Below are 14,758 nucleotides of genomic sequence, written 5' to 3'. Positions count from 1 at the left end.
TGTATTATAGAAATATTTGTATAATGTTCACTGCAATTACTAAATATGTACTAATAATATATTATCTGTTCAAATTTTAGATAGAAATTGGTTTTTCAATATGTATATGTTGTGTCTTAAAAACTCAATAAAGTTCTTCTGAAAATATTGTCACCTATTCCAGTAACCCTATAAACTAAACTACAGTATCAGTATTAAAAAAAATATTTTATTACTTATTAATATGAAATATCATTAAAAATGACCCCCCAAAGTTATCAATATTGATTTTAGTAAAAATATATAACAACCCTTTGTTGTGTTAAAAACAATTCATGAAAATTAAATGAAAATTATTTAAAAGTATACAATATTTCCATGTACAATAATTTAGTAGACAGGCACAGATTAGTGTCAACATGGTTTTTTTCCACCTCAAAGTTATTCAATAAAGCATACAAGCATGTTGCATGTGTTTATGTATGTTAAAATTTAAGTATTTTTTATCTGGTAAGAAATTTGACATTGTATTATAAAAATAACAAAATAATATTTATACAGAAGTTTTATTTTATGTTACAATAAACTTATTATTAATATTATTATATATCTATATAAATTGAAATATAATTATTATGATTATGGAACATTATACATATATGCTGTTATAAATTCAATATAGAAGTTTTGATTTTAAATTAATATTTAAAAATTGGTAGCAGATAATTTAATTTTAAAATTCAAATTGAATATTTTCAAAACATATAATAAGAGCTATAAATCAAATTAAATAATAAAACAATTTAATAAATTATAATTTATAATTCTTCTAATTTTGGACAAACAATTGTGTTCAAAACAGCTTGTTGTGGTATTTTTTTTGCTAGTTTCAACGAAGGGCCTCCATCTTCTATCTTACAGTTATTGTGAAAACGTACCCCTTTAGATGTCATCCGTTTATCTTCCCCAATATTTTCCTTAGATGAAGATACTAGAAAGAAAAAAAATTAATAAATAACGAGTATAAAAACTATACAAGGAATATATACTAGAAATTTCTTTACATTTAGATTTCAATACAGAAATTTGTTGTTCTAATTCTTTTAATTGCAGTTTGTCTCTTCTCATCTCTTTCTTAAGCTGTCGAATTTCACATTCACCTTTAAAACACTGTTGTCGAGCTTCCATATCTCGAATAGACCTTCTATTCATTTCTTCTTCTAAGGCTTTCTTCTCTTTTCTGAAACAAAAAATAGTCATAATTCATGAAAAATCAAAATATAATATTTTGAATAACTCAAAATTACAGCATACCGGACATCAGATACGATTTGAAGAACAACATTCATGCCATCATTACTTAAATTATCTATTTTTAATACTTGTGGAGTCTCTGGTCTTTTATCTAATTCTCTTATTTTGGCTTCTAAATCCTATAAACAGTAAAGATAAGTAAATTAACATGCATACCAATTTTTGTTATAAATTATCTTACGCTTATACGATTTTTATAACTTTGAATTAAAGTAGATTTTTCCAAGTCATCATTTCTTTCAGTTTCTAACAACTGTTTTTCCAATCTCATCATTTCCATCTAAATAATAATAAATTAAAATAAATTTGTATAAGTGAAAATTTAACAATTTTTAAAACCTTCATTTGATTGTTATCATGATTGGCTTTTGATAAACATTTTTTTAAAGTCTCATATTTTTCTCTTTTTATTTCCAACTCGGTTGTCAATGCTTGTCTTTTATCATCCACTTCAGCAAACAATGAATTTCCTCTTTTATTATGATCATTCAGGTTATTTATACTATTGAGCTGCAACCTGAGCATTTCACATTCTTCTTGCAATGTCTAACATAAGTTATTATTACTATAATAATTTTGGAAAAAAAAAATGCAAACAAAAAAATTGATAATGTAGAAATTATACCTCATATTTTTGTTTCCATTCATTTAATTGATCAGTTTTAAAATCAACTTTTATTTTAAATTCTTCTAATTCTTCAATAGCTTTACTTTTTGAATGTTCCAACTCCATAATGATAATTTCTTGATTATTTATTATATTTTGCATCTCTTCATATTTTTCCTTTAAAAAATAATTTAAAACGTTACTTAATGACAATCTTAATCCAAGTATATTTTACTATCATATATTTATATATAATTAATAATACCTTTTTTTCATTTAACTCAGTTTTTAATTCTGTTATAATACTTTCATTTAAATTTACTGGGGAATCTTCTTTTGGTTTATCTTTTAAATTTTTTAAAACTGATAGTTGTTCATTCAATAAATCTATCTGTGATAAATGGTCTTTTTGTTGGTCTAATAATTTGAACTCTAAATTGGAATACTGGAAAATAATTAAATTGAAACAATTTAATGTTGAATTATAAATATATTTTATAGCTGAAATTGTACATGCTTGTCAAAATACTAATAACTAATAGCCAATAAGTAATTTATAAATTACTTTTACAGTCCATTGCCTTAAATCTGATTCTTTTGTTAAAATTTCTGATTTCAATTTAATATTATCATCTTCGACTATTTGTAATTGCTCTACATCGTTTTGAAGTTCACTAATAAATGCATTTTTGGTTTTCAATTGCAGTTGTGTTTGATATAATTCTTGTTTCAAAATCTATATAAGCAACAAATTTGTATTATCAAACAAGATTTAGGTTTAATTCAACACTATTATTTGAAGACAATCTTAATACCATTGTACAGGAAAGTAAATAGTTCATAAATAATTATAATTTAAACATCTTTGTTTGTATCATTGAACTTTTTAATTGTTCTTATAATACGTATTACTTACATCAATTGTAGTCACACTAGGACGAGTATAGTTTAATGATGCGCTTACAGAGCTTTCATTATTTTGAGATGAATTTTCATTCATTTTGTCTAGATGATTTCAAATTTAAAACTAGAGAACAAAAATCTTGTAACGAGCGTCACACCAGAATATTAAACAATCGAAGTTAGAACTTATAATAATTACCGGGTAGTTAATATGACAGAAGTATAAGCACTAGCCACTTATTATTTGTAAGAACTTAAAAACAATGGAACCTTTAAATATAAACCTGTTGATACTGATTAACATAGTTAATCGTTTAATCGAATTTAAAATGGTGCGTTAAAAATGTTAAAATTGAATTCAATAATATAATCATTGTTGGCATACAAAAAACGGTTAAGTTTAATTTACTGATTGGATGAGTTTCACAGTTGCGCCAACCTTCCGTAAATTTGTCACTCATCACTTGTCTATCAGTGGTTTTTGTTGGTAACCATAGCTATGATACTTGTTCAGTGTTTATTACTTTAGTCGCCGTAGAAGTAACCGTATTACTGAAAGTTATATTCTCTATATATGTTTTTATAAGGGGTTTTAATAAACATATTTTTTCATATAAAATTAAAGATGATTAAATAATAAATTATTCTTTTTTCTTAACAAGGCAAAAACTACAGTATTTAAAATGGCCCGTTATAATAAAAAATAAGACGATTCCATAATACTTTAGGAATTAAAAAATACTTTTTTAACTATCAATTTTGTGTTTGTATGTAGGATACTCATACTTTTGACATGAATTGTTCTAACTTAAAATGAAAAATGAATGTCATTAAAAACATGTTTAAAGAAATAAATTCTGAAAATATTAAAGAGTACATTTAGATAAAGAACTAAAGAAGCATTTCCTAATTTATTTAAAATTTAGCAAGTAGCAATCACATTACCTGTGAATTCAGACATATGCGAAAGGTCATTTTCATATTTGAAAAGGATTAACAAATATATATGTTCGAGCCGGTACCGCAAAAAAAAATAACCCCATATGAGATTTTGCAAATTGATCTAAATATTAGTATTATATCATTGCGTTATACCTTATACGTATAATAGGTACAATTTATATTTTATAACATACATACGTAAATTATTATATTATTGAAATTGTATTACACATTTATTTTGAATTTTTATTTATTTATATATTATTGATATTTCAAAAAAAAATTACCGTGATTGAAAAAATCGATTATTTGTTTTATATTTATAAATGATTGACATTGTATTACACATTTATAATTGAGTAGAAACACAATTATTTTTATTATAGGGTTATTTTTTCAGGGACCAGTGGTGGCAAACAGGGGATGATCGGAATAGATCCCCCATGACTTTTTCTTTTATATTTATAACAATTAAATTTTATAAAATACTAGGTGTATCTAATGAGAGATTTCCTACCATGTTATCATTAGTTCGTAGTTTCTTTCTTTTCACCATAATTATTACTTATTGTACACCCCTGTATAGATTGTAATATTTCAAAATAAAGTCATATTTAAAAAAAAAAAAAAAACAATTAAATTTATGTATATTGTACTATAAATTATAATGTTAATGTATTAATTTTTGTCAAAACAACGCCTATGACTTATGAGCGTACTTGATTATTATCTTATTAATAGACTCATTAGGAACAAGGCTATTTTACTATTAATATTAAATATTTAGTTGCTTATACAAAATATATACGGGAATTACCCCACTCCATGATCGTGAATATTCAATAACAACACACTCCTCACTTGTTATACGAAAAGTATCTACTAATATTTACCTTAATTTAAAAAATTAATATTAAGCATAAGCACGATTTAAGACACCGTCTTAAATCGTGGGCATAAGTGCTAAGTGCATAACCATAAATTATATTTTAAAGATAAATTGTGTATATTAAAAAATTAACCACCCTCCATGACAAAATAATTTGACCGCCACTGCAGGTTCGAGCCAACTTGGCTCAAGATCGCTTTACTAATTTAGTAATATTAAATATTGAAAAAGATATTACTGTTGACAATAATATAATATTAAATACATTTTCTAAAAGTAACCTGCAAAGAGGCAAAGTAATATTAGTCATTAACTTTTGTGTTGTTTTTTTTTTATATAATCTGTTGAAAAGTTAATACAATTTGTTTTGTATTATTATTTTGTTATTACTATTACATAGTACAAAAGTATTTAAAAGAAGAATATTTATTAGAGTACTTAAATACTGTATTCAAGATATTACTTAAGTCTGTAATAAGTGTAATAATGCTAAGTGTTAATTTATTAATTACCAAAATCCATTTTTTTAGCTCAAGTTAGCAAAACTTAACAAATATGTTGTGAATTTGTAAAGCGTGATCACGAATTCACGAATGAAGAATGAACATAAGACTCATAAGACTATAAGAGATATAAATATCATGATAATTAGGGGTTCCGTGTAAAAGTTCGGGATTAGAGTGATTGTATAATTTTGATCAGTTGATTTATATTTATAATTGAATGACATATTCTGTGATGCAACTTTACTGTAGATGGAATATTGGAACGTACAACTTTGATAATTGTACATTTGTACGTCTATCCATAATGAGTTCACAAAACTTCAAAAATTATTAAAAAGATTTATATTCTTCAATAAAAGATAATACAGATTCATAAAAATATAAAATACTGTTTTGCTTTTTATATTTGTTTATATTCGTTTATATTCGTTTACCAGTTATCAAATATCGGTAATCTGTAAAAAACGACAAGGAAAAAAACAACTAAGTGAAAAACGTTAATTTTGGTTAAAACTTAAAAGTTATTAAAATAATTGTCGTCATAAATAAAATTATTTTTAAATTACATCGAAATTCGAAAGTACGCTTGTTGAAATAAACTTTACATTTATATTAATTTTTTTAATATGTAAGTTATATATATATATATATATATATTATTAGAAGTAAGGCTTCAACATCACAGGTCATTACTCATTAGCCTAAAGTTATATTTGTATACCTGCCACAATGATACACATCGGTTGCGATAAACCAAATTTTATCGTTAAAAATGTAATCGTACCTTAGTAATTTTGATGAGTAAAGTCGCAACGATAACAATAATAATATAGAGAACAGACACCTTTTACTTATTGAGTATAATAAAAGTTGAAATTACGACTTAGGATGTATAAACTATAGGTTCTACTATATTTTGTAAAACATTAGGTGTCAGTTACATCTTGATCGTTCGACGTGAATACGCGTTACTTTACGGAAATTTAATAATTAACTAAAAATAATTGACTTTTTATAATATATTTAATGAATAATATTAATACTTAATTAATATCTATTTGAAATTTTAAATTTAACTGCATTTAATGTTTTTTGTCGTGCCGTATAGGTACTATTCGATATGATATCTATATAATTTATTTTTATTATTATTATTTATTTATTTAAATGTGTATTTTTATTTATAAAATGTCGTATTTTTTCTAGATTCCAAATATTGATACTGCTGAAACTAATTTATATTATATTTTTCTTCCATGATACTTATATAAGACTTCACAGATAAAATAAATATAAATAATAATATTATTTTTTATATATTTTCATATATTTGTGGAATTTTTTTTATCTACAGTTGATAAAGATGAAGTTGATAAAAATAATATCTACTAACATTTAGATAATAGTTCATTTCATAATTAATAGTTTTATCTAAAGCCGTGGTAAATAGTCATTAAGTAATAAGTATAGGTATACTTGTATCAGTTGTTTTTTCTATACGACTTACCCTTTCTGCGTAATCCTTAAAACTTTAAGTTTGTACATTCAAACTTAAATTCATTTTGGAAGTCTAATATTGTGGTATTGGTATTTGACATCCAGTTACAGTACAATTTTAGACTTGTAAGTATATTTTGTTACTGTATTAATTATATTTTATTTTTTTTTTTTCGTATGGCGTATGTAGTTCGGGAGTAAGCCCGGCGCCTGATTGGCAGAATTTTTAATGGGGCACCCGTAGGTTTCTGCCATGCCCCGGGGTGGGGGGATGGCAGCACTTGTTCTCCGGACACCGTGACTTACCCGGAGAAAAATGCCGCCCAGTGGCCGAGGATCGAACCGGATCCAGCTGCTCCGCAGCCGACGAATTAGACCGCTCGGCCACCCCGTCCCCAGTATATTTTATTATAATACATAATAAACACACTTTATATTGACTAATCATAAAATATTTATTAATTTATAATCTCAAATAAATATATGCTTATCTATAACTTGCAACATGGTTTATTCTATTTGTGTTAATACTATTGCTTAAGTCATTATAAATTTCATTTTTCTTATAGATATTTCAATCAGATTTTAGTGTAAAACTGAAAAATGACGTCAAAAAGTGGTGCTGTTGAAGTGTCTGAAGGGTAAATTATTTTATTTATAACTGTCTCTTATGTATTTTACATTCCTTAGTTAAAAATGTTCTACAACTGTACATCATTATTCATTAAATTCAAATTCCTTTTCATTTAAGAATTATATTGTTTGAAAAAAAACCACCTTGAAATTTATTATTTAGTAGCTTAGCTTGTTCCTTCATGTAAGATGTGTATTTTTATTTTTATTAAATATTTTTCAACAACTAGGATTCAATAGTTATATTTTTTTTCATACAGTCCTTGTGAATATAAATAATTACCTAAGTAATTATATAATTTGTGAAATAACTTATTAAAAAATTATAATACCTACTGATTTTGTAACTATAGATGTATTTTTATATAACTTAATTTTAAAGTGGTATTATATGTAATATTATAGTATAATCTTTATTTTTCATAAATAGTATTTTTTTTATTTTTTATTTTTAATATTAATTTTAAATTTTTATCAGTGAGCAAGTTAAATCTAAAAGTCAATTGAAAAAAGAAGAGAAACTTGCAGCTAAAGCGATGAAGAAGGAACAATTCAAAGCAATAAATGTAAATATATAATATTTTTACTTTTTTAATTATACTTAAAATTGAGTTTCAAATTAATAATCGGTTTATTATCAACTAATTACTAATTTTTATGACTGTTCTATTATAATGCATTAAGTTAAATTTTATATTTCACTAGATACACAAATAAATTTGAATCTTATATTATAATATTTAATTTAAATAGAAAGCAAATACTAATGACCAAGCATCTGGTGAAGATATTTCTGTTGGAAAGTATGGAGTTTTAAAAATGATCCAAAGTTCAAAAAATTTTATATCCGATCGAATATTTGTGGATGTAAAAAACATTATACCTGTTTTAGCTGATAATAGTGTTTGGATACGTGGAAGACTTCATACTAGTCGTGCCAAAGGCAATTAAAAAATTAAAATATAGTATTTATTTTATGCATTTTAACATATCTTAATTTTAGGTAAACAATGTTTTATGGTTGTCAGACAGCAGCAATGGTCTATTCAGGTGTTAGCTGTAGTATCTGATACTATTAGTAAACAATTTGTTAAGTTTTGTTCTAAGTAAGGAAGAAAAAATATTAATTGCTAAATACAATCAGTAATTATTTATTTATTTTGATTTGTAGTATTAACAAGGAGTCTATAGTAGACATTAAAGGTAAAGTTACAAAAACCCCTTCTAAAATTGGATCATGCTCACAACAAGATGTTGAATTACATATTGAAGAATTGTGGGTTGTTAGTCAGTCTGCTAATCAACTTCCTTTACTTATTGAAGATGCATCAAGGCCAATTAAAGGGGATGATGATGTAAAATATTATCTACATTGATATTAGTAAAATGTGCATTATTTGCACTTAAAAGGACGTTGTACCCGCATGTGCTATCTTCATCTTACTAACGTACATCGTACAAAATTTGAATTCAGCAGAATTCATTTTATGCTGTTTGCTTTTACAGTAGAGTACATTTACTTGTATTTAACTTAACTTATTCAGCTAAAAAATAAGAATATTATCTAAGGCATCATGTAGTCTTTTATTCATTTTTAATTTTAAACTGAGTTATAACTATGTAAAATATTAAAACTTTTAAATACTTATAACTCACTTCATCAAAAGCCGTGTGATGCCCTTTATAATACTCTTACATTTAAGTTTGATAATTGGTCAATTGACCTAATAAAATTAACAGTATAAAATGGATTTTGCAGAACACAAATTTGAGACAACATAATATGTTAATAATAATATATATTATGTGGGCACGATGTCCTCTTAATGATAATCTTCTATATTATACGTATATATAAATATATATGCATGTTTACACTACTTAAAATTTATAACAATTTTTTCCTACAACTACAACCTTGTTATTATAGTTTCCCGACATTATATTATATATTTATTTTTATCTGTCATACATCCATAATATAACCTTTCGTGTCCAAAAGTTAAAATGTTTTACACTAAAAATGTGTATTTTTAATTTTATTCCCTTTATTTAAAATATATAATCTATACTAATTAGCATAGGCATAACTAGGATCTGCTTCAGCCCCCCCCCCTAAAATTTTTGGGTAAATGTATGTGCATATAAACATATTTTACTTTATTTTTACTATAATATTTAAAAAATATAATGTTTCATATAAACGAATATCTAATCATTCAAATCAGTTGTATACACCAATAAAAACAATAAATAATAATCAAATTAAAACAATTTGCTATAAAATATTTTTAGGAATTTAGACCCCCTGACTTAAAGGACTAGTTACGCTTATGATAATTAGCACAATATGTATATCTGATAATATTGACAGATTATTTACCTATAATTAATTAATGAATTATATGTTTATTTTAGGATCAAGGTTTAAATATAAAAGTCAATCAAGATACAAGGCTAGATAATAGAGTAATTGATTTACGTACTCCTGCAAATCAAGCTATTTTCCGCCTTGAAGCTGGTGTTTGTAAACTATTCAGAGACTTGCTCACTGCAAAAGTAAATTAGTTATAAAATATATTATGTTCAATTATTATTTAATGACCCAAAGATATTTTGTGTTTATTAATTATATGGATGAAATATTCAATTTATGGTAAATAAATAATAAAATCCAAATTCAAATTCAAAACTAAATTTATATTTAATTTAATACATTTTTTAATTGAATCAGGTTTTGTTATAACTTTTTTGACACAATATTTTATTTTTATTTATTACTTAATCTATTGATTTGAAAATAGTGTTTACTATATATTTTCCTTAAAATTTTTTATTAAATTTCTTTATATTTGTACAATTTTATAATATTTTTTAAACAACTTAACATAATATTAAGTAAACTCAACTATTATTGTTCTTTTGCAAATTTAACCTATTTAAACTTTTTTTTTTTTAACTGCAATTAGAGTTTTGAAGTATTTTGTTTATTTAGGGTTTTGTTGAAATCCATACTCCAAAAATGATAAATGCAGCAAGTGAAGGCGGAGCAAATGTTTTCACAATATCATATTTCAAAGGCTCTGCATATCTTGCTCAATCACCTCAGTTGTATAAACAAATGGCAATTGCTGGTGATTTTGATAGAGTCTTCACAATTGGTGCAGGTATGACTATTTTTTTTATAATTATTAATATCATCAATTATTTGTTAATTACCTAATATTTTTATATTTTAGTCTTCAGAGCAGAAGATAGCAACACATATAGACATTTGACTGAATTTGTTGGCTTAGATTTAGAAATGGCTTTTAAATATCACTATCATGAAGTAGTTGATGTTATTGGTTCACTTTTTACCAACATATTTAAAGGATTACGTGACAAGTAAATACATTTATACATTTAAACGTTTTAATTTTAAATAAGTAATTATTAACCACTAAAATTAAATAACCTTAAGAAATATAAATATAACAATAAAAATCATAAACATGACTATGTAATATAGGTAATTTCAATAATGAATTGTATTGGCTGTGCCTAGGCTGATATTATATTTACCAGTATTTTATACTTTCAGTATTAGATATTTATATATATGGTTAACAGTATTGAGGATCATACATTTTTGAGAATGACTGATCCAAAACTAAATCAACTCAAACACCACACAAGTTTTTATCACCTAATCAATTTACTACCTACTAAGACCTGCAAGGAACATACAATCACAGCTCGGCCCGGTCCAAGAAATGTTATAAAAAAAAAGCCCAAACCCAGCCCGAAAATCATCCTGAGCTCTTAAAAAGTCCATTCCGGACTAAGGATATTTTTTTATAAAGCCCGGACCTGGCCGATCAGGTTTAAAACATTGTTTGATAAAAAAAAGCCTGGTCCGGTCCAAAGTTATTTTTTATAAAAAAAAGCCCGATAGGTCCAGTCCAAAATATTTTTTGAAAAAAGCCCAGGCCTAGCCCAAAAATAATTCAAAAAAATTCAGTTTGGTCAAATTACTGTTCTCTATTTTATATTGTTAGTTGTCAGTTTCCAGTTAGTACTATGATACTGTAGAAATAATAATTCCACTAATAAACAAGTACCCCTATCCCGCTAATCTGTATATTTTAGTAATGTTGTTATTGACATATTTATTAATTATAAATTATAATATAAATAACTTTATTATTATACCCATAACCCAAGTCCCACGAATTACATAATATTCATTATCCATAAGTATTACAACGTCGAACTGTAAACTTATCATTTTAATTTTAAATAATGATTATATTTGTCATACAAAAAAAAAAAAAAACCAAAAAATGTCCAAGTGAGATGTAAAAAATTCTTAAAAAGCCCAATCCAACTTTGGTTTAAGACCAGCCTGGCCTGGTTCAAAAATTTCTGCTAAAAAAAAGCTTGGACCGAAAAGTTATATTAAAAAAAACCAGGTCCATCTTTGGTTTTAATAATTTGAGTCCGGCCCGAAAAGTTCTACTAATAAAAAGCCTGATCCAGCCCTTTTTATTATTTTTTTTAAGCCTGATCCAATCTTAGACATGCCAAGCTTTGAGACGGCCCGGTCCTTGCAGGTCTTTACTACCTACATTAACAAAGTATTTTGAAAAACTTTTTTTACATAGAATTTCACCATTAATTGAAAAATATACAGATATGTGGATATGTCATGTACAATAAACATTATTGTACATACAAGGCATATTCAAAAAGTAAGGGATATTTTGTGATAAAAAAAAGGTTTTATTATCACATTTACTTTCCTATAAACCTACTTCACTTATCAACTAATCGCTGTTCACTTTTAAACATTTTTTGTACCACTGAACCAGTTTCTTAAACGCCTCTCCATTAAAGCTCATGCCTGATAGTTGATCAAGTTGACAATGGCATTTTTGAGTTCCTCATTGTTTTCTAAACATTGTCTACTGAATGGTTGTTTGAAGTGCAAGAAGAGGAATTAATCGTTAGGTGCAAGGTCAAGACTGTATAGTGGATGGTCAAAAAGTTGTCAATGAAAATCTTGAATTTTCTCCTTGGTTTTGGTAGAGTTGTAAGGATGCATATTATCGTGGAGGTAAATTTGTGGTAAAGTGAAGTAGGTTTGTTGGAAACTAAAATGTGCTAATAAAACTTGTTTCTTATGATTATAATTTTTTATATTAAATGGTCCTTAATTTTTTAATATACCTTGTATCTATGGACAAACATAATACATTACCAAAATCTTAATTTGGTCTATCCCTAACACAATATGATAAATTCATAGAATCATAAATTCAATTTCAGCCTCCTTAAAAATAAAAAAAATTATTGTAAGGTATTTCTAAATATATCCCAGGTTTTTGATTATGTTTGGCATGATGGGCTTTAATTCTAACTTAAACATCTTCTCCCATTGTCATACTGTAATACTTTCAAATAATCAAATCCTATCTAGTGAAAATTGGTCATTTTCAGTACATAAAAATAAAAAATCGTCCAGACATTATGACTGCAGTTCTACCTAACGTTCACCCTATTCAAACCTTCCAGTCAATCAACTTAATCATAAGGCTTATCATAACTCATAAGTGCTGTATGATACATAATATTTATTAAAAATATGTCCTGTCTTACGTTGCCACAAAATTATCTGTTGACTAAAACGAAACTGTTCTAGAGACCTTTTCAAATAAAATATGAAAAAAAAAATTTTAATTTTAAATTCTGAGATTCTATTACTGAATGGTCTTGTTTTCACATTTTTCATGGCATTGTTCTAAATTTTCTTACTTATTATTTATTTATGTATAACAGATTGTAAAAAACTTTTGATAGAAAAAATATCAACTTTCCTGTGTTGAACTTTTGAACTTGACCAATAAATTTAATTTTTTTAAATTTTTAAATCTAGGACATACATTTTCATTTTTTATTGATGTTATTATAAATAGAAATAAATAGAAATACATCTTTAAATACATATTATTTTTTATAAATATTCTTAAGAAAAAATAAAACAATCGATATTTTTAATATTATTTTAAATCTATATGTAAACATTTTATAAAATATTACAAATATATTTTTATTTTATAGTTATCAATCTGAAATTAAAACCATTTGCGAACAATATCCTGTAGAACCATTTAAATTCTTGGATCCACCTTTAAAACTTGAATTTCCAACTGCTGTTAATATGCTTCGCGATGCTGGAGTTGAAATGGGCGATGAAGATGATTTATCAACACCAAATGAAAAATTACTTGGACGTTTAGTCAAAGCAAAAGTATAATCATTGTTTTACTAAATTAAATAATTCTTTTTCATTTATAACTATATTTTATTACATAGTATGATACAGATTTCTACATTTTGGATAAGTTTCCACTTGCCATTCGACCTTTTTACACCATGCCAGATCCTGATTCAAAGGTAATTCTTAGAATTGTGCTTTAGCATTTAAAATTTTTAAATTGGTCTAATATTTATATTCTTAATAGGTAGCTTCTAATTCTTATGATATGTTTATGAGAGGTGAAGAAATTATATCTGGTGCTCAAAGGATACATGATTCTGATTACTTAATAGAAAGAGCTAAACATCATCAAGTTGGTATGTTTACTTTATAATTATGTTGGCATATGAATTAATAATGATTTTATTAAGTTTATTATTGATATAATATTATATGTTTAGATATTGAGAAGATTGCAGCTTATATAGACGCTTTCCGGTATGGATGTCCTCCTCATGCTGGTGGTGGAATTGGGTTAGAGAGAGTTGTCATGTTGTACTTAGGCTTAGACAACATAAGAAAAGCATCAATGTTTCCCCGTGATCCTAAAAGACTTACTCCATAATTTAATTTTATTATTATTATTTTTAAATAAAGTATGTTAATAATGAATTATGTTATGAAATTGTCTTGAAGATCAATGACGCGCATTAAATAACAAAAAATAAAAAAATATTTTGAATTTTTTTGTGTTCTATATTTATACTTAAAATACAGTCGACTCTCTGTAACTTGAATTTCAAGAGGTGCAAAAAAAAAAATTCAACTTGCTAAACATTTTGAGTTATCAAATTCTTAAAAAATTATTTTTTTAATATAGTATGTAGTTGACAAAAAAATCCAAATTGGTCTAAGGTTCTATTATATAATAGAGTTGTACATATCTACTAATATCTAACGTATGAGTTAAAGATATCTGTTAAATAAGCTATTTTATGTCCATATTAAATATTTAGCTAATAGATTTAATAGATATGATTTTAAAAATAAATTTAACCTAGCATATTATTGATAATAAAATTAATTAATTTAATAGCAATATAAATATGCTATACAATACACTTATTAATACAGACTTATAGACTGTCTCTGTTTAGAATTATATTTCATCCTATAAAATAATATTTATTGTTGAATTTCAATTTAAAACATCTCTCACCATCTCAATGATGAGGTACACCCAATCA

General features: G+C 25.3%; 2 protein-coding genes across 2 annotated transcripts; one reads left to right on the top strand and one right to left on the bottom strand.

The window, feature by feature from the left end:
* Positions 1 to 526: 526 nt before the first annotated feature.
* Positions 527 to 3,168, bottom strand: LOC132918738 (protein Spindly). The gene is made up of 9 exons (XM_060980176.1): positions 2,817 to 3,168; positions 2,466 to 2,636; positions 2,166 to 2,345; positions 1,919 to 2,077; positions 1,633 to 1,839; positions 1,475 to 1,573; positions 1,294 to 1,412; positions 1,044 to 1,219; positions 527 to 970 (listed from the first exon to the last, which is right to left on the bottom strand). The coding sequence occupies exons 1-9, from the start codon at positions 2,898 to 2,900 to the stop codon at positions 798 to 800; spliced, it is 1,368 nt and encodes a 455-aa protein (XP_060836159.1). The 5' UTR covers positions 2,901 to 3,168; the 3' UTR covers positions 527 to 797.
* A 3,366-nt stretch (positions 3,169 to 6,534) lies between these two features.
* Positions 6,535 to 14,254, top strand: LOC132927662 (aspartate--tRNA ligase, cytoplasmic). The gene is made up of 13 exons (XM_060992243.1): positions 6,535 to 6,763; positions 7,207 to 7,278; positions 7,749 to 7,836; positions 8,024 to 8,213; positions 8,274 to 8,376; positions 8,442 to 8,625; positions 9,689 to 9,829; positions 10,266 to 10,437; positions 10,510 to 10,657; positions 13,373 to 13,562; positions 13,628 to 13,708; positions 13,777 to 13,888; positions 13,973 to 14,254. The coding sequence occupies exons 2-13, from the start codon at positions 7,241 to 7,243 to the stop codon at positions 14,134 to 14,136; spliced, it is 1,611 nt and encodes a 536-aa protein (XP_060848226.1). The 5' UTR covers positions 6,535 to 6,763; positions 7,207 to 7,240; the 3' UTR covers positions 14,137 to 14,254.
* Positions 14,255 to 14,758: the final 504 nt, after the last annotated feature.

This window comes from Rhopalosiphum padi, chromosome 1 (assembly GCF_020882245.1).
Source record: "Rhopalosiphum padi isolate XX-2018 chromosome 1, ASM2088224v1, whole genome shotgun sequence".
Taxonomy (NCBI): Eukaryota; Metazoa; Arthropoda; class Insecta; order Hemiptera; family Aphididae; genus Rhopalosiphum; species Rhopalosiphum padi.
The sequence above is the reverse complement of the archived record's forward strand: the minus strand, read 5'-3'. Positions and strand labels throughout refer to the sequence as shown.

Bases quoted from the DNA above. Each gene is read 5' to 3' on its own strand.
- LOC132927662 (XM_060992243.1), top strand. From the start codon at position 7,241: ATGACGTCAAAAAGTGGTGCTGTTGAAGTGTCTGAAGG. The intron at 13,709-13,776 runs GTAATTCTTAGA...TATTCTTAATAG, and splicing joins TGCCAGATCCTGATTCAAAG to GTAGCTTCTAATTCTTATGA. The intron at 13,889-13,972 runs GTATGTTTACTT...TTATATGTTTAG, and splicing joins AGCTAAACATCATCAAGTTG to ATATTGAGAAGATTGCAGCT.
- LOC132918738 (XM_060980176.1), bottom strand. From the start codon at position 2,900: ATGAATGAAAATTCATCTCAAAATAATGAAAGCTCTGTAAGCGCATCA. The intron at 2,346-2,465 runs GTAATTTATAAA...ATTATTTTCCAG, and splicing joins TAAGGCAATGGACTGTAAAA to TATTCCAATTTAGAGTTCAA. The intron at 971-1,043 runs GTAAAGAAATTT...TTTTCTTTCTAG, and splicing joins TTCTGTATTGAAATCTAAAT to TATCTTCATCTAAGGAAAAT.